The 19,323-nt window shown below is 36.8% G+C and overlaps 1 protein-coding gene across 5 annotated transcripts in view; it reads left to right on the top strand.

The window, feature by feature from the left end:
* Positions 1-19,323, top strand: part of RFTN2 (raftlin family member 2) — a 98,709-nt gene that overhangs the window by 20,792 nt on the left and 58,594 nt on the right. For 2 of the 5 annotated variants that reach the window (XR_013330669.1, XM_077745767.1), the window contains exons 4-5: positions 251-421; positions 8,426-8,630. Coding sequence is in view for 4 of the 5 variants with exons in the window: in XM_077745767.1 (XP_077601893.1) it covers positions 8,492-8,630 (139 nt within the window). In the remaining variant the exon portion in view is untranslated. Of the gene's footprint in view, positions 1-141; positions 422-8,425; positions 8,631-19,323 lie in introns of those variants that run through there. The other 3 variants (XM_077745771.1, XM_077745769.1, XM_077745770.1) reach the window with 3 other exon arrangements.

Here is a 19,323-nt window from a genome sequence, read left to right as displayed (position 1 = left end):
CGCACCGCCGCTTCCGGCCGGCCAGAAAGCCAATGAGCTGGGGCCTGCAACGCCCGCCCTCTGCCGCCCGGCGCGCGCTGCCTCTCTGCGCCCGCGTTGGACGTTGGGGCTGATTAAGTGGAGCGCGCGAGAAAGCTTAGAGGAGCTGGATTTAAAAGAGGGTCTGAAAGCAGATAAATCTTTCTCTAACGTCCTGTACGCCTTGCTTTGGGTTGTAATTTTATATTTGTGTATCTTTTTTCCTCTCTAGGCTGACTTGCTTGTGAGGCAAGAATTTTATGTTCAGCCATTTCTCAAACCCCTGTCAGTGGCTGGCACGTTACTGGACACAGTATGCCCTGGTCAATGTAGAGATCTGAAATCTCTAAATTCCATCTCAGAACCTAGCAGACACCATAAATCCGGACGGCGGAAGTATAAAGTAAGAAAAATAATTACCTAGAGAACTTGAGGGAAGAATAACACGCAAAGTAAGGGGAATGTTTTCTCTAAACACAATTTTTGTTGAACCAACCAAGGAGGTAGATTTCTTATGTGCCAAAGATTGTTGAGATCGGAGAGGTGAAATGCAGGCTGCTGTCACTGATAAGAATCAACCTTCAACTTTATTTCTCAAAGTAGTTAGCAACACTTGTAGAGCAGTGTTTTGCAAGTTTGTTTTTAGTAATGGAACTCTACCTCTTTTGGGGTGAATGCCTCTGGAGCCCAGAATTGGATTAATATTAATCCTTGCTTCGTGAAACACTTTAATTTTTGGTCTATGACTATCCTTTCTCTCTCTCTCTAATTTAAATATATATATTATATATGTTCATATATATGAATATAATTTTAAACTATATTCATTTCAAAACAAAATGCAGTGCAACACTAGTGAACCCACAACCCATTCTGAGACCTAGAGATGGTTCTTTATGTGTGGTCCCAGAAGAACAGCATTAGCAGCACCTGCGACCTTGTTAGAAATGCATGTTTTATGCCCCACACTCACCCTCCTCCACCTATTCTGGGGGTGGAAACCAGCAATCTAGGTTTTAATAAGCTCTCCAGGTAATTCTAATGAACATTCAAGTTTGAGAACCACTGAACTAGTATATTACCGATGATTTAGATCTATGTGCTTCTTTTCTCCTTGTTTTTCTCCCAGAGGTGATCATTGTCCTAAATTCTGTACTTTTCCTTTAATGTTATCACAAGTTAATTTTAATTGTATTTAAACAGTCTAAAAAAGGATATCATACTACATGTGGTCTTTTTTCATCAACTGGCCATTTTCACTCATTTTGTTACTAAGATACACCCATATTTCTTTCTGTAATTCTAGTTACTTCATTTTGATTGCTAAATAATAATTTACGAATGGAGGCATGTGGTAAATTGGATCTGATTTTTGTGGTGATATGGAAAGTGGATCAAATTCTCTATAGATGTTACAGTAGGTACAACAAATATTCTTTGAGTACTTAGTTGATATGCTCTATCTGATCCAGGAGTTTAAGAAGGGAAAGTGAAGAATAGGTAAAACCTAGAACTGGAGGGTATATACATCACCCTCCAGAACTAGGAGGTAAATTCAGACTAAATGCCTGAGAAATCAATTTTTCTAGTAACTCTCCACCCCACACCTTTTTCATGGAATTAATTCTTTAGCATACAAATATGCAATTTTTTCTCCTGTTTTAATCAGAAAAAAACTCTCAACCCCCACTACTCCTCCATTACTTTCCTTCCCTTTATAGGAGACTCTTTGAAAGAAATGCCTGTTGATACACATCTGAGTGGTTCAAGTTGTTTGCTCTGAGGAATAGTACTACTATCAACTTTCTTGTATAAATCTTGTGGTACTTACATTCTAAAATTTCTCTAAGTATATATGTAGGAGTAGTATTGCTGATCATACAGTATATGAAAGTTCAATTTCACAAGGCAATGTCAAGTTGTTTGCCAACCTGGTTAAACAAATTTACATCCCCATCAGCAGCATACAATTAAAGAGGTCTCTCCAATATTTGTTATTAGCTACTTCTTAATTTTTTGCCAGTTAAATAAGTATAAAACATTATCTCACTAGTGTTCATAGAAACATTATTCCCAATAGCCAAAAGATAGAAATGCCCCAAATGCCTGTTATCTAATGAATGGATAAACAAATATGGCATATCCATACAATGGAATATTATTCAGCCATAAATAAGAATGAAGTACTGATACATGCTATCACATAAGTAATTTAAAACATTATGGTAAATGAAAGAAACCAGACACAAAAACTACATATTGTAGATTCCATTTATATGAACTATCCAGAATAGACAAATGCATGGAGATAGAAAGGAGATGAGTGGTTGCCAGGAGCTAGGGGAAAATTGGAATGGAGAATAAATGCTTCAAGGCTATGGATTTCCCTCACGGAGTGATGAAAGAAATCTAGAGCTAGATAGGATCATCATACAATATTGTCAGTGTACTTAATGCCACTGAATTGTATACTTTAAAATGGTTAAAATGATCAATTTTATGTGTATTTTACCACAATACAATGTTATCTCACTGTGGTCTTAATTTACAATTTCCTAAATAGAAGTGAAGTTAAGCATCTCTGTGTGTGTTTATTAACCATATATATTTCTTTGACTGTGAGGTGCCTATTTATATTTTGTGTCTGTTTGTCTATTGGCTTGTTTTTTTATTTTCAGGAGGTTTTTATATATTCTTGATATTGTTCCTTTATTGACTGATATTTTACAAATATCATCTGCCAAATTGTATCTTGTCCTTTCACATTAAAACTTAATAGAAGTTCTTAATTTTAATATAGTAGGATTTATGAAATTTTATCTTATGATTGTTATTTTATGATTAATCATGATTATTTTCTGCTTATCTTATCAGAATTATTTATCCATATTTTCATATAAAAATGTAAAGTTTTCTTTTGATGTTCAAATTCTTCATGTAATATTGACATTTTTATATACAATATGAAGTGGGGATCCAATTTCATCCCCATATAGATAATCAATTGTCCCAGCTCCATTTTCTCCACTGCTCTGCCATGCCAATTCCTTCATATATTAAATTTCCACATATACAGGCTTCTGTTTCTGGGCTTTTTATTCTGTTGTATTGGTTAATTTGCCTATGCCTTGCTGAAAACATTTAATTACTATAGCTTTATAATAAGTCTTAATATATAGTTTTTATATCTCCTTATTCTTCTTCAAAAGTATCTTAGACATTCTTGGTCTTTTTGTCTTCCACATATATATTAAAATCAACTTGAGGAATGCCTGAGTGGCTCAGTCAGTCTTGATTTTGGCTCAGGTCAAGAGCCTTACAAACCATGTGATCGAGCCCCACATTGGGCTGTGTGCTGACAGTGCAGAGCCTGTTCGGGATTCTCTCCCTCTCTCTCTGCCTAGCCCCCCTCAAGATAAATAAATAAACTTTAAAAACTCAAATCAAGTTAAATCAACTTGAGAGATTCCATGCAAAAAAACAGTTAGGGTTAAGGTCACCATTGCATTAACTCTATAGGGCTAGCTAGAGATATGATTACAATATTAAGTGTTCCTAAAAGTGACTATGTATATCTCTCCATTTACTTGTCACTCCTTTCATACTGTTCAGTAAATTTGCATAATTTTACATATATAATTATGGCTTATATTCAGTAGATTTATCCCTAGAAACTACATAGTTTATTGATAATGTAAATGTTTTCCTTTTCTGAAAATTATGGGGGTTTAATTGTTTGTTACTGGTATATGAAATTGACAAAATCTATGCTATTCTGTTTGAAGAAAGAGTGGTGTGGTGGGCCCAGAGCTCTGCCTGCTTGACCTCCCCTCATGATCAAAGCCCCCTTTCCTCCAAAACCAACACCTCTTCGGAACCAGAGCGGCTCTGCCACATGTAGTTTGACAACTTCTTATCTAGAAGAGTAAAAAGTTAAGAATAGTCAATATTTTTTTAAAAGAATAATAATATTGTGAACTGCTGGACGGTGAAATATTATAGAGCCATTAAAAAATTAAATATGTAATATAGAGAAGTCAGACTATTGAAAAAATAAAAAGTAAAAATAAGATCTTAGTCTATACAATGATTAAGTATGTGATTGTGGCATTTCTAATCATTAAAGAAAGACTTTTTTCAGGGTGCCTGGGTGGCTCAGTCAGTTAGGTGTCTGACTCTTAATCTCAGCTAAAGTCACAGTCTCACAGTTTGTGAGTTCAAGCCCGACATCAGGCTCTGTACTGACAGCATGGAATCTGCTTGGGATTCTCTTTGCCTCTCTCTGCTTCTCCCCCTCTTTTTCTCTCTCAAAAATAAGCATTAAAAACCTTTAAAAAAAAAAAAAAGAAATACTTTTTTAAATAAGTAGTGCTTTCAATAAGTCATTAATTACTTAGGAAATCTGACTACATTATGAAACTAGCAGTGCATTAGGTTAAAACTTAATGTTGGCCTGCTAGCTCGTGAACTCTAGAGAACATCAACTGGCTTTTTTATCTTTGCGTCCACGTGTGCCCTACATATGTAGTCAGTGCTCCATAAAAACTTGTTGAATTATTGTTGAATTTGCTTCTTTGGATCAGAGCCACATAAAATATATTGTATTTATAAGTTACTATTATGCAAAAATTTTATAGGGCGTGGATTGGATAATATGTAATTATCTCTTAGAAGGTTTAAGACTCTAGTGAACTTAGGTGATCCAAACTTGCACAGTAACCGTGAGGATAATTTGCTACCAGTAATGGAGAATATTTTTACAAGGTTCACTCATTCATTCAAGGACTAAGTGAGCCCATTCTAGAATATAGACAAGAATTGTTAATATATCTACATCATATATAGCCACATAACAGTCTGCACTTGGAGAAACCCTATTTGCAATACAGAACTGAAAGCTGTCCCTAAAATCTAGAATTGTCAGCAAACATATAATTCCATACAGAAAAAATGACCAATATAGAAAACATTTATTCCAAATATTTGTTCTAATTACTATAGTTACTCAGTATATGATAAGCCTGGGGAAACATGATTGTTAAAAAAAAAATTATCTATGAAAACAAATATAGTTGTGACAATTGGATGTCAGTGTGAGAGAAAATGACTTTGATATATATTTTACCTTTTATATTACAATTGCCAGATTCATCAGAGTTAAATAAGAAGTAAGGATGGAATGAATAGGAGGAGCACAGATTTTTAGGACAGTGAAACTATTCTGTATATAACTGTAACAGTGGATCCATGTCATATATTTGTCAAAACCCATCAATATACAACACCAAGAGTGAACTGTGATGCAAACTATGGACTCTAGGTGATAATGATGTGTCAAATAGTATTTTATTTTGTTCAACTTTTGGAGAAAAAAAGAATAGTGACTGCTCAGTAATGGACTAAAGGAACTGTAGGGTTTTTTTTTTTTTACTAAAGATTTATAAAAGATTTAAAAAAAAGTATTTAAGAACATAATAATGTCCCATATTTATTCATTTAAATTGTCAGCACTCAGCTGAACTACTGCAATACTCTCCTGACTGGGTCTCCCTCCATTCTTGCTCCCATTAAAACCATTTTCCTCAAAACAGCCATAGTGAGACATCAGAAATACAAAGTGATGTTGCCTGCTTCAAACTACTCCTTTGATTCTCCACTTGATTATTTAATTCTCCTTTGTTGCCTACAAAATAAAGTCCAAATTCCCTTCGTATGGGATATAAGACCCATTACAACTTAGCTCTTGCCTCTCTTACAACTTAGTTGTCTTTCAAATTTTATGTTCTAGTAATTTGCAACTGCTTCATGTTCTTTAAAGTTCAAGCCATACTGTTTCATGATTTTTGTGACATTCCTCAAGCTTTTCCCTTTCCCCGGGCACATGCTCCCCATCTTTATCTATCTTATGCATATTCATCCTTCAAGACAGCTCAGATATCATCCTCCAAGCTGAGTTAGGGGCCCCTTCTTGGGTTTCTGTAGCATCCTATGCATACTTCTCTCTCATCAGCTACCATATCATATTGAAATTATCTGTTTATAAGTCTGTCTTCTCCATTAAACCATAAATTACTTTAGGGAAGAAGCCATATTTACTCATGTACCTAGCCAGCTCCTGGAATATAGCAGGCATTTAGTAAATATAATGAGTACTTAATAAGCCATCTTCCAGGTACTGCAACAGGGACTAGTGAACTTCATATATTCCATCTCTGCCACCCAGGAACTCACAATGCACCATACGAAAGAGGACATGAAAAATGACAGGCATGAAAGCACTGTGACTAGTCAAATGAGTCATACTGGGTGAGAGTCTGCTGTCTTTTTAGCCACGTTGAAATTGCTTACCACCAACCATGTTCATCCCTGAGAATGAAGAACTGTAGAATTTTTATCTGCTAAAGTCACTTTTGAGAAGTGACTATTTAAAGACAAGTAGGCAGACTATAGAGACAAGAGGTTGTAGTGATCTACAAACTAATCCATCCCCCTTTGAGGGTCTTCGTATGCACTCTTCAGTGTGATTGAAAAGCCTTTACAGGCTTGTGTTCTCTAGAGTCTGATAGGTGATCAGGTCTATTCTGTAAATAATGGGACTTGTGGTAGAATCACTTCCTCACTATTACTATTCTCAACCCTGTTTTATAATGGAAGCACATTAACAAATTTATTTTGTCCTATTAGACGAGCGTAGTGTTAAGATATGAAATAAGATTATCCCATTCAACCTTCATAACAAGCCTATGAAGTAAGTACTATTATTAACTGCATTTTGTTAGGGGAGGAAACTGAAACTTGAAGAGATTGAGTAACTTGCCAAGATCACATCAGTAGTAGGCATTAGAAGCAGGATTTGAAGCCAAGTAGTTGTGATTCCAGGGCTCACAGCTTTGGTGAGTGCACCATACTACCTGAGCTGTATATGGTAAAATGCAGTGAGCACTCATTACAACTGCTCCATTATAAATTGTTTCTGACTTCAGGTAAATGGAAATTTATAAAACTGAATAATCAAGTTGTCAGTTTTGTTGCTTTTCTTTTTTAATTAAGGATACTTTAGGATCTGTAAAAGTGTTAAGAGTTCCTCTCATAAGCCTGCTGAAGTGGAGTACTTTAAACTTTAAGGCTGTTATCCACATAAGAGAAATAAAATCGTTTCATTAAAATATCTTTTTAAAATTTTTTAAAATGTTTTATTTAAAGAGAGAGAGAGACAATATGAGCAGGGAAGGGTCGGAGAGAGAGGAAGATACAGAATCTGAAGCAGGCTCCAGGCTCTAAGCTAGCTGTCAGCACAAAGCCTGATGCCCGCCTCGAACCCACTAACGGTGAAATCATGACCTGAGCCGAAGTCCAACGCTTAACGGGCTGAGCCACCCAGGTGCCCCTAAAATAACTTTATTTAATGTTTATTTATTTTTGAGAGAGACAGACAGAGCATAAGTGGGGGAGGGGCAGAGAGAGAGGGAGATACAGAATCTGAAGCAGGCTCCAGGCTCTGAGCTTGCTGTCAGCGCAGAGCCCCATGCGGGGCTCGAACCAATGAACCATGAGATTGTGACCAGAGCCAAAGTTAGATGCTCAACTGACTGAGCCACCCAGGTACCCCTAAAATATCTTAATATAAATTTTTTGTATTTGGCAGTTTTAATTAGTATGAGTAGTATATGAAAAGAATCTTCCTGTGGAAAGAAATCCTCAAAAGTGCTACCTAAAGACTAAAGTGTTTGTTAAAAAAAAAAAAACCACCACCAACAACAACAAAACTTTACTTTTCTCCTTATAGACTCCAGAAACAGTTTCCTTCTAAAGCTGACTTCCTTTCTGGAAACGATTTTTGTTTCCAACCATGTTGAGAATCCTTTTTTTTTTCATTCCTTCTCTCTTTCATTCTTTCTCTTCCTCCCTCCCTTCCTCCCTCCTTTTGCTTTTTGGTAGTAGCAGAGAGGAAGGAGGGGGTGGGCACAGGAAAGAGGGAAAAAAGAAAACAGAAAAAGAATTGCATGCCAATATGCCTGAATATACCGTCTACTTGTAGATAATTCCATCCGAGTTGCACTTTTGCCTTTTTATTTCCGTTTTTGGACACCTCCTTTATCATCCAGCCAACTGGGACAGACAAAGCACTGTTGGTGCCCTGAGCGACAGAACTCTGGTAGGGGGCTGGCTGTAAATTGACGTGGCATGGAAATTCTCCGCTAAGTTGTAGCAGCTTGCATGTTTCTCCTAAGATCAAGCCCAGCCTCCCAGAGCTGTAGTTTAATCATCATGGGTTCAACGACTTTACAGAAAAATGGATAGAAAATGTCTTCAGCTCCTTCCTCTGGACTCAAATGTTTTCTTTTTGACTATCTATGGTTTAGCTGAAAAAATCAAAGCAGTTAAGTCTGTAACTTTCTTTTTGCAGCTTAAACAACAGAATTTGCTGCTCTCCCTCCCCTATCGTGCAATTTAATTCCTTACAGATTTTGCCATGGGGTGCGGACTTAGAAAGCTAGAAGACCCTGATGATAGCAGCCCTGGAAAAATATTTTCTACCCTGAAGAGACCGCAAGTGGAAACAAAGACAGAATTTGCTTACGAATATGTATTGCTGGATTTTACTTTACAAGGTAATTTTTGCTTCTATTTTATTTGTTAAATGAAATCTCTCAAAGATAAGGCACCAGTTTTTTTAAGTGTTGCTTGTGAATTTTTAAACTATTCTTCACAATCAGATTGTATAAATCTAATAATTCTTTGTTTCTTAATTATATTTTGAAAGGTTTTGTTTTGTTCCCTTCATTTTTTATAAGACTCATGTATACTTTATAAAATTAGAATACCTGCATGCAATTGTTTTTAATTTTTAAATCAAATGCTTCTTTGTAGAAGGATAGATAAAAATATTTGATTTCCCAATCTAATGGCTATATCCTTAATGACAGTTTGGGTCTTAAAAAAGATCTGAAAGTCACAAGAAGGTAGCATGTAGGGAATATGATTTGCATCGTGTGGAAGAGTATTTGCTAAGATAATTCTGAGGTTTCCAACTATGTAAAATTTTGTGATTGTACTAGTCATTTGATTTTTTTTAACCAAGCTAAACTTGAAGTTTGAAAATACAGTAAAAAAGAAAAAAAAGGATAGTCTTTCTGTAAGACATTTCCTTTACTTGGTGCCCTGTCCTTAACAGAGAAACTCCCTGTTCCAGAAGTTGGAAACACAAATAAACAAGCCCAGATGGCAGCCCTGTGGAAAGAACAGAGGCAGCTCAAACTCACAAATACTTTGCCTCACTTTTTTTTGAACTTCAGGGTATACAATTGTGTGGGTAAAACTGAGTTTTTAAAAAGCAGAACAATATCTTTAATTATGGGGTATTGGAAATGAAATTTAGAATGTCTTGCTTGCTATTAGACTTTCCAGATATTAGTATTTTAAGTTCTTATTATAAAGCTACGCTTTTAATTCTAATAAGCCACACATTTTATCAATTAATAGAAAGTTTATACTAAATAAATTACCATGTTGGATATTAATTTCTTTTCAACTTAAACACAAATTCTCCATTTTTCGGTGTCCTCTGTGAACAGTGCATCTTTGTGCGAGAAGCAAGAGCAGCCCATTTTTCTTTGTCAAAAATTGAGCAAGCCAGCAAGCAAACCCCCTTTCAGGGACATACACAAAATCTGAATATATACTTTTAACATATTCATATTTCTATTTTTATTAAGGCTAAGGCTACCAAAGGTAAAAATGTCAATATCTTTAATTTTTAATTATGAAAGTTAAAAGTGCATTAAGATAATAGTGATAATCAGAGAACTAACCAATCATGTGAATTTTTCCTATACTTTTTCAAAAACCATCATTTGAGAAAATATTTCTGTTGTGATGCTGTGTTTTGTCCATTGATTGTTCTCGTCAATTATTTTTAGGACTAGTTTCTGTCAATCCATAGGATGCAAACACACACTCTCCTTAACCTTAAAACCTTGTCGACTCATAAACTTTAGGCCAGAGCCATTTTGATTTGCACTTTAAGACTTGCTGCACAATCCACCATAGGATCGTAGGGCTTAAAGTAACTTTACTTTTTTTTCTGACTTATTTTCTTCTAACAATGTTAGCAGTCTCCAACAAATAAGTATAAATGAAGTCATGCTTGAATCAGGAAAATCTACAGCTTTCAACAGAAGTGATTTTGGTTTTGTTATTATCAGAAGCACTTCTCTCTGTGAAAGGAGTATAATTACTATTGTAATTATAGGTGTTTGGAGGAGGTAATAGTATTACACTATGAAGTGTAAGTATGGGCATAGATTACAAATGCTAGCACCAAAAACAGGCACATATTTTAAAGTTGCATCTGGTTCCTATTTGGATGAGGCGCCTAGTCTTCTGGTGCCCCTCTCTGTCCAATTCTTCCACATTTTTTGTTGTGTTTTGTTTTGTTTTTGTTTTTGCCTTTGCGTCAGAAGCCAAGACTCTGTATCACCCCAAGTGCACAAACCACCTTTCTTTATTCTGTTGTCTCTGACCTCCACCTGCCACTCCAGTGTATACAGGAGTGAGTTGTGGCAGCAGGGTTGCGGGGGGGCAATTAAAACATGCCAGCCTTCTATTTAGCACTGGCAATTCTGTCCTAGGATTGCCGTAAGTACTGAATAGTGGCACCTCCTGTTTCTCAGAAGCCACTGTGAGTAACCGTTCAGGAAATAAAATGGTCTGGTGACAGCTGTGTGTGCTCATGATGAGCCTGTCACGTACCTTGTTTTCCTCTCTTTTTTTCCAAACAGAGGACATGAGACAGAAAGTCTCAGTGGGCAAAAGGAGACCCGTTGAAATTTCCAGTGCTCTGGAAATGTGTTAGGATGCCTAATTATCCTGAACAACTTACTTATTTTACTTTCAGTTCCATTCTCCTTTTCTTTCTTTCTTTTCTTTCTTTCCTTTCTTTTCTTTCTTCCTTCCTTCCTTTCTTTTTTTCTTTCTTTCTCTCTTTGCTTCCCCACACTTTGGGGGGGGGGCAGTGCAGGGGTACTTTGAGCCATTATTTACATCTCTATGGGAGAAATAATAGCATAGTCCTTAAGAACATAAGACTCTGGAGTCAGAGTTCCTGGATTCTGAATCTAGGCTCTTTCACTGACTGTGTCACGTTTATAAATGTTGCTATATCTCAGTTTCCCCATCTGAAAAATAAGGATTCTGATGGTGCATACATAATGGAGTTGTTTTGAGGATTAAGGAGGATAATACAAGATAATCCACTTAATAAAAGTTAACTATTATTATCCCTCCTGGCTTTCTGCCAGGTCTACCAACTGCACTAGTGAGATTTCAGTAAAATGTTTGAGATAAGTTTTCTGGATCATGTATAGTAATCTATGAATGTGTATTTATGAGAGTGTGTGAATGTGTACATGAGTATGTTACAAAATTTCTTAATGAATAGTTAAATTAACTCTGCAAATGATCCAAAAGTGTTAGTTTCATCCTTAAATCCCAAAAAAGAATCTGAATAATAATAGCCTTAAGGATTTTTAAAGCACATACAGCTTTATGATTAAAGGAGTTTTTCAATATTAAAACCCAGTAGAAAGAAGGACAGATGGCAGCTTTGAATTTCTAATAAAATTATGTAAAATACATTAAGTAAAATTTTTCTGTCCCCTAACTTGTTTCCTTATTATTAAAACAAGAAAGTCTTATTGTCTCTTATCACTACTGTTAACAGCAATAAATACATATGGCATATGGATTTTGTCAAAGATGCTGATAAGTACTAGAAATACAAAGAGGAATAAGACAATTTCTGACCTCAAGTATTTTATATTCTAACTGGTCAAACTGGACAAGATCCTAAACTCCTCAAGTCAGGAACTATTGTTTATCCACCTTTGTATCCCCCTTTCTAGCACAGTATTTGATACATGAACATGGCCAATAAGTTTTGTTGAATTAATAAATGAAAAATTATAATCCAGGATACAAGAGGTGTCAGCAAAAGGAAAAATCTATTTTGAATACGATCAGTTGGAACTTGAATTAGGACTTTAACTGACCCTGAAGAAAAAATAGGGCTTAGATAATCAGAAAGAGATTAGAGGTTGAAGCATATTCAAGGGCTATTGACTAGAGCAGTGAGCTAAGGGAGGTTTTATTGGAGAAAGGTAAAGAATAAGGTTGGGAATAAATGGAGTATGAAATACTCTGACCTGGCTAAGGAATGACTCCTTGATTCTATGGGAATTAAGTAGCTGTAAAGACTTTTGAATGAGTAGTTGATAGGTACAGAGAAGTCTTTTTTAGAAGATTAATATGAGATTGCAGTGGGGAGAGATGAAAGTGCGGACATTTATTTAGAAGGCCGCTTGTAGTGGTCAAGGCTACCAGTGGACAGTGAAGACCTGCATGTTGGGGGCATCAATAGGATAGAATGCAAGGAGCAAATATAACAGACATTATTAAGGAGGAACTTACTAGCTTGTGGCTTGCTGGATTTGAAGGAACAGAAAGAATGAGGAATTCAAGATGCCTTCCCCCTTCTGAGTAACTGTGTAACTAAGCCTGAGTAACTGTGGAAATAATATGCCTCTTACAGTGGGAGGGGCAGCCCAAAGAGCGTCAGTGTGTGGTGAGAGAGCAGTTCCATCACAGGCATGTTCCATTGGCAGTGGCAGTGGACATCCTGGTAGAGACTCTTACAGATACGTAAATGGAGATGATGATTTCCAGGAAGAACTGAAATAGTTAAAGTCTTAAAAAGCATGAATGGTGGGCAGACTGTAAGCATCTTGGGCTGAGTTGTCAGGCATAATTAGCAATATTCAGAACAATTTCAATAAAATTGACCAAGAATGAAGACAGTCAGGACTGTATAGCACCAGAGAAAACAAGGAAAGTGAGGGTTTCAAAAGGCAAGAAGTGGTCAGTAATTTTAAGTGGTAAAGAACTTTTAAGAAGGATGAAGATGCAGCACTGTAGAGAATGCATGAAAGAATCAACAAGAAGTGAATAAAGGATCAGAAATGAGGGAAGGAAAGAAGAAGGGAGGAAGGAAGGAAGAAAGGAAGAGTGGGTCCAACTAAATTTTCTGTAGCTGTCTGAATCTAATTAATTCCTGAGCATTTCCCCTAACAGTCAAAAGATTTTCAAAGGTCAAGTGCTACATTAAAGGAACTTGTAATATAAGGGACGAAATCTAATCAGGCATCAACATAATCCCTGTTGTAGTGCCTACCCCAAATTCCCACCAGGTGAATAAACCTATACAAGGAGTTCCATTATGTTTGAAATGGTGAGATATTTCGGTCTAGAATAATAATAAAACCTCACAAATTCAGACTACTAGGAGAAAAAAATATACCATTCTAGACTGAGAGAGAAGAGAATCTCTGATAACAGCAGAATTGATCCTAAATATTGATGTTGAAAGAAAATACATATACATTAATATTGGCAATCTAAATTATGTCTTCTACATATACTTCTTATATCTGGGTGAGCATTTACTCGTTAATTGTATTAATATTTATTGAGTACCTACTGAGCTAAGAGCTAGGATACAAAGATAAAGCAAGCCTAGTCCCTTCTCTTATGAACCTGCGGTCTAGTGAACATCTTACTGAGGGACACTGATAAATAAACACTTAGTTACAATGTGTACATAACTCTAAACTATGATACAGGCTATGCTAGAAGTATGAGGGTTATAGGAGCAGAAAGAAGAACACCTCTACCTGATTATGGGATTCAGAAAGATTCCTTACAAGAAGGGTCACCCATCTGAGATGTAAAGAACGAGTGGAACTTAAACAAAGATTTGTATCCAGAATATAGAAAATACAACTGCAAATTGATAAGGATAAACCAAACAACATAAAAATGCACAAGGAATATGGACATGCAATTCACTAAGTAGTTAATCCAGTGACCATATCCAATAGACATATGAAGCTGTGCTCAACCTCATCAGCAACCAGGAAAATGCATGTTAAAACTGCAGTGAGATGCCACTTCAAAACATCCAAAATGGCTAAAATTTTAAAAGACTGCTAATACCATGTTTTAAGAAATTGGTACAACCATTTGTAAAAACAAATGCTTTGGCATTTGAAGTTTTCATTTAAATTCTAGTTAGTTAAGGTATAGTGTAATGTTTCAGGAGTAGAATTTAGTGATTCATCACTTATATATAACACCTAGAGCTAATCATAACAAGTGCCCTTTTTAATATCCATCACTTGTTTGACCCATCCTCCCACCCTGCTCCCCTCTGGTAACCATCAGTTTGTTCTCATAGTTAAGAATCTCTTATGATTGGGGCACCTGGGTGGCTTAGTCGGTTAAGCGTCCGACTTTCGCTTAAGTCATCATCTCGCGGTTCGTGGGTTCGAGCCCCGCATCGGGCTCTGTGCTGACTGCCAGCTCAGAGCCTGGAGCCTGTTTCAGTCTGTGACTCCCTCTCTCTCTGACCCTTCCCTGCTCACGCTGTCTCTCTCTCTCCTAGAAATAAATAAAAATATTAAAAAAAAAAAAAAAGAATCTCTTATGATTTGCCTCCCTCTTTTTCTCCCATATGTTCATCTGACTTTTTTTTTTCTTAAGTTCCACATAGGAGTAAAATCATATGGTATTTGTCTTTCTCTAACATTTCATTTACCATAATGCACTCTAGCTCCATCCAGATGGTTGCAAATGGCAGGATTTCATTTTTTATGGCTGAGTGATATTCCATTGTATATATATACCACATCTTTTTTACCCATTCATTAGTCAATGGATATTTCCATAATTAGGCTATTATTGATAACGCTGCTATAAACATCGGGGTGCATGTGCCCCCTCAAATCAGTATTTTATATCATTTGGGTAAATATCTAGTAGTTCAATTCCTGGGTTGAAGGGTACTTCTATTTTTAACTTTTTGAGGAACCTCCATACTTTTTTTTTTTTTTTTTTTAATTTCTAGGAGAGAGAGAGACAGCGTGAGCCGAGGAGGGTCAGAGAGAGAGGGAGTCACAGACTGAAACAGGCTCCAGGCTCTGAGCTGGCTGTCAGCACAGAGCCCAATATGGGGCCTGAACCCACGAACCGCGAGATCACGACCCAAGCGAAAGTCGGACGCTTAACCGACTAAGCCACCTGGGCGCCCCAGGAACCTCCATACTTTTATCCAGAGTGGCTTCACCAGTTTGTATTCCCACCAACAGTGTAAGAGGGTTCCCCTTTCTCCACATCCTTACCAACATCTGTCATTTCCTGTGTTGTTAATTTTAGCTCTTCTAGACGGCCTGAGGTGGTATCTTATTATGTTTGATTTGTACTTCCCTGATGATGAGTGATGTTGTGCATCTTTTCATGTATCTGTTAGCCATCTGGACGTCTTCTCTGGAAAAATATTCATGTCTTCTGCTCATTTCTTAACTAGGTTACTTATTTTTTGGTTGTTGAGTTTGATAAGTTCTTTATAGATCTTAATAACCCAAAAGTATGAACAACACAGACATCCAAGAACAAGAGACTAGAAAAATAAATTGTGGTATACTCACACAGTGGAACACTATACTACAAAAGTCAGCAAACTTTTTCTGTAAGGGACCAGATAGTAAATATTTTAGTCTTTGCAAATCATGTGGTCTCCATCATAGTTACTCAGCTCTGCCATCGTAGTACCAACTTACCATTCATTACAAAATAGACCATAGGCAGTACTTTGCCAACCTTAACTGTACTGCAATGAAAATGAATAAACTATAACTACACAAGCTACACAAGGTGAATCTTATAGGCATAATGTTGAGTGAAGGAAGGCAGACACAGGAAGTGCCTGGTTGGGTCAGTCGACAGAGCAGGCAACTCTGGATCTTGGAGTTGTGAGTTTGAACTCCATACTGGGTGTAGAGATTACTTTTAAAAAACTAAAAACTAAAAAAAGAAGACACACATAAAACTATATGCCTGATGATTCCATTTATATAAAACTTGAGAAACTGGAAAAACTGAACTATGGTGTTTAAGGCTGCATTCTTGGATAGTAAACTAAAGAGAAAGGAATGAAGACCATAAAACTCAAGTTAATACAGAGGGGAGAGGGGGATTGTGATTGGAAAGAGCAAAATGGGAGGCTTCTGGAGTGCCTGCCATTTTCTGATTTTTGAGCAAATGATGGTTACCCAAGTGTTGATAGTGGTAAGTATGTTTTGTTTTGTTTTGTTTTGTTGGTATGTTATGGTTCAACCTCTACCCCCAAATTTTTAAATAATGAAAAAAGAAGACTAAGTAGAGGGCACCTGGGTGGCTCAGTCAGTTTGGCATCAGATTCTTGATTTCCTCTCAGGTCATGATCTCATGGTTCATGGGATCAAGCCCCACATCAGGCTCTACGCTGACATTGTGGAACCTGCTTGGGTTTCTCTCTCTCCCTCTCTTTCTACTTCTCCCCACCAAATAAACAAGTAAACATTATTAAAAAAAAAAAGAAGAAGAAGAAGAAGAAGACTAAGTAGAAAGTGCGGATAAGGCAAACAAGGCTGAAAGACAAGATGTACAGACTTGGAAGTGAGAGAAAATGACATGGTCTGAGAACCACAAATAAAGCAGAATGGACAAAGAGTAGCTCATGAAGCAGGCAGCAATGAAATTAAGGCTGCAGGAGTCTGAAATGGTCATGAGTTGATCTTTCGTATATCTGCCTATAATAATGAACCATGTCGTTCAGTAGAATTTTACCATATTTAAAACTACAGTTATAGTACTTCGATTAAGAGTGACTACAAAAATGGAATCTCTCACTGAAAACATAAAAGCTTACATAATTTGAATATTGTTCATCTAGCAGTTCATATTTCTAAATAATTTACACATGTTGATAAGTAGAATAAACTAAATATCCCTTCTAATTTCCATACATTAAATTGCTTAACAATTTATTATATTTCAAAAGCTTTAGCCTAGCTCATGTCTGAATTTTCACAAATTCTATATTAACATGATCCAAATCAATGAAGTTTTACTTTCCTATAGGCACTAGAGTATATGGCTGTGGAGTCATCCTGTATGGTTTCATCACAGCCTACCCACTTACTAGCAGTTTGGACTGCTAGTTAGCAGTTACCAAATCCCTCTCTTCCTGAGTTTCCTTATCTGAGAATAATGATAATATCTACCTTATGAAGTTTTTGTAAGGGTTTATCAGGATTAGGCATGTAAAGCATTTCACGTAAGTGCCTGGCACAAAATATGCACTTCATATATGTTACTTAATATTTTTAACTATAATTGCTAGATATATATGGATATAGTCTATTCCCTTTTGAAAATATGGTAAAATTACTACCAGTGTTTGTACATTATATGTTTATCTGAGGAAACAGTGTTTCATAAATATTTCAAAAACACATACCAATCTTCAGAAGTAAATTGGTGGAAAAAACATATATGTCTTGGACAGTTTTCATAGAGTTACATCATCAGAGCAAAGCTTTCAGCATTGAGCGATTTCATAGCTTTATACAGGATGGTGGATTTTTCTATTTTTAAATTTGATCTTTGTCTATGAAGCTTTTAAGCAAATGAGTGTGGGAAAAGTCCATTAACATTTTATTTTTTTTTAACTATGAGGGTAAGCGATAGAACATTGCTTGACCTTTAGTGTATTTCAATTTTAATCATAAAAACCTACTTTGCATTGGTATAGTTAATTTTCAAAACAACAATTACAAAACACTCTCAGCAGTTATTCTTGTAAGGTGTAATAAAGTATTTACAAATCATGTAGCATCAATTTAACAGTAACCAGCCATGCCAATAATGTTGTGAACAGCACCATTTGCTCCTTCTCCCAAAGACCTGAAAGAGAATTGATGGTGGCTAGGGAGGTCAGAAGAACAAGACAAATGGCTTGCAGCTGCTGCTAACCACCTGTGTTGTTCAAATTCTAGCCAAAACAACCATCACCTTTCCCTGAATTTCCTGGTTTAAAAAGTAATAGAGCCATGGGGCATCTGGCCGACTCAGTCAGTAAAGCATGCGACTCTTGATCTTGGGGTTGTTAGTTCGAGCCCCATGTTGGTATAAAGATTACTTAAAAATAAAATATTTTTTAAAAAGTAATTGACCCTCTGATATTACTGCCCCAGGATAAGAACATCAAATCAAAGTCTTGGCCTCAAACATCGAACCTGTTGTGGAAATGTAATTACTCACTATGGTGAGTACTGATGAAAATTCCTCACTCTGTGTGCCCAGCTCTCCCCTTCCTCACATTTCTCAGCTGAATCAGGCTTCTAATCTCCTTTCAGCACAGTTTGAAACATTAGTAAAAACTGAGAGAATTACATGAAGGGAAGCTCTCAAAAAAATTGCCAGATTTATTTTTCCTCCTTTTGCTCCTGGGTAGGATGCTGGCATGTTTAAGGCAAGTCTCGATGTCAGGTAAGCAGAACAGTTTGTTAAAAGAGTGAACTCCAGCCTTTCTATCACCATCCTTCTCCTTTTCCCACTACTGAGGAGGAATTGGATCATTTTTCTGTGTCCTAGGATGCTGACCACTGTCTAACATGATCTAGGTGGCCTGGCCTGGACCTGAGCAGGCTCCAGTCTGCAGAGTCCCTGGGGTGGCCCAGAGCAGAAGTCATAAACCAAGGAGACATGGGCCATATTCAACCTTCAGACAGATCTCACTTGGTGTATACAGTGTTAAAATATGAATTCACTGTCACTTTTTTTAATTGACAAATATTACATAAGAGTCTGGATTTGAAGGTCTTCTTAAAAATTAGAAGATCCAGTAACAACCAGGACCACATGCCCCTGTGGCAGCTCTGAGCCAGGGCTCCTGCTCTCTTTGGAGAGGTCCTGAGTCTTTTCCAGCTCAGCCTCCTCCAGAACAGCTCCTTTCTTCATTTTATCAGCCTAGCACCTTCGGGCATTTGAGTCCAGGACTCACTCAGTGTAATAGGCCAATGAGTTAGGAACCCCTGATCTGGAGTGTGAGCTAGGGATGCCTAATCCACAGGGTGAGTTAGGGACATGAGATCTAGAGCATGTGTTAGGGCCTTTGATATAGAGTGTGAGTTAGGGACCTCTAGAGTTCTACAGCTTGGGAGCAGGCCACGTGTTTGGAATAAACCCAAATCTCTACAGTGATTGTCTTTCTGGAGCTTTTTAAAACCAACAATGACTTATCTCTGAAGGCAACTCGTGTTCGAGTGTTTACTTTCTGCTAAGCACTGGGCTCCTCTTTTACAGTCGCTATTGACCAACTCCGTGGAGTTACTACTATTATCTATTCTTGTCTCAGAGAGGAAAAGTAAC

Source organism: Crocuta crocuta, unplaced genomic scaffold (assembly GCF_008692635.1).
Source record: "Crocuta crocuta isolate KB4526 unplaced genomic scaffold, BGI_CrCroc_1.0 scaffold564, whole genome shotgun sequence".
Classification (NCBI taxonomy): Eukaryota; Metazoa; Chordata; class Mammalia; order Carnivora; family Hyaenidae; genus Crocuta; species Crocuta crocuta.
The sequence above is the reverse complement of the archived record's forward strand: the minus strand, read 5'-3'. Positions and strand labels throughout refer to the sequence as shown.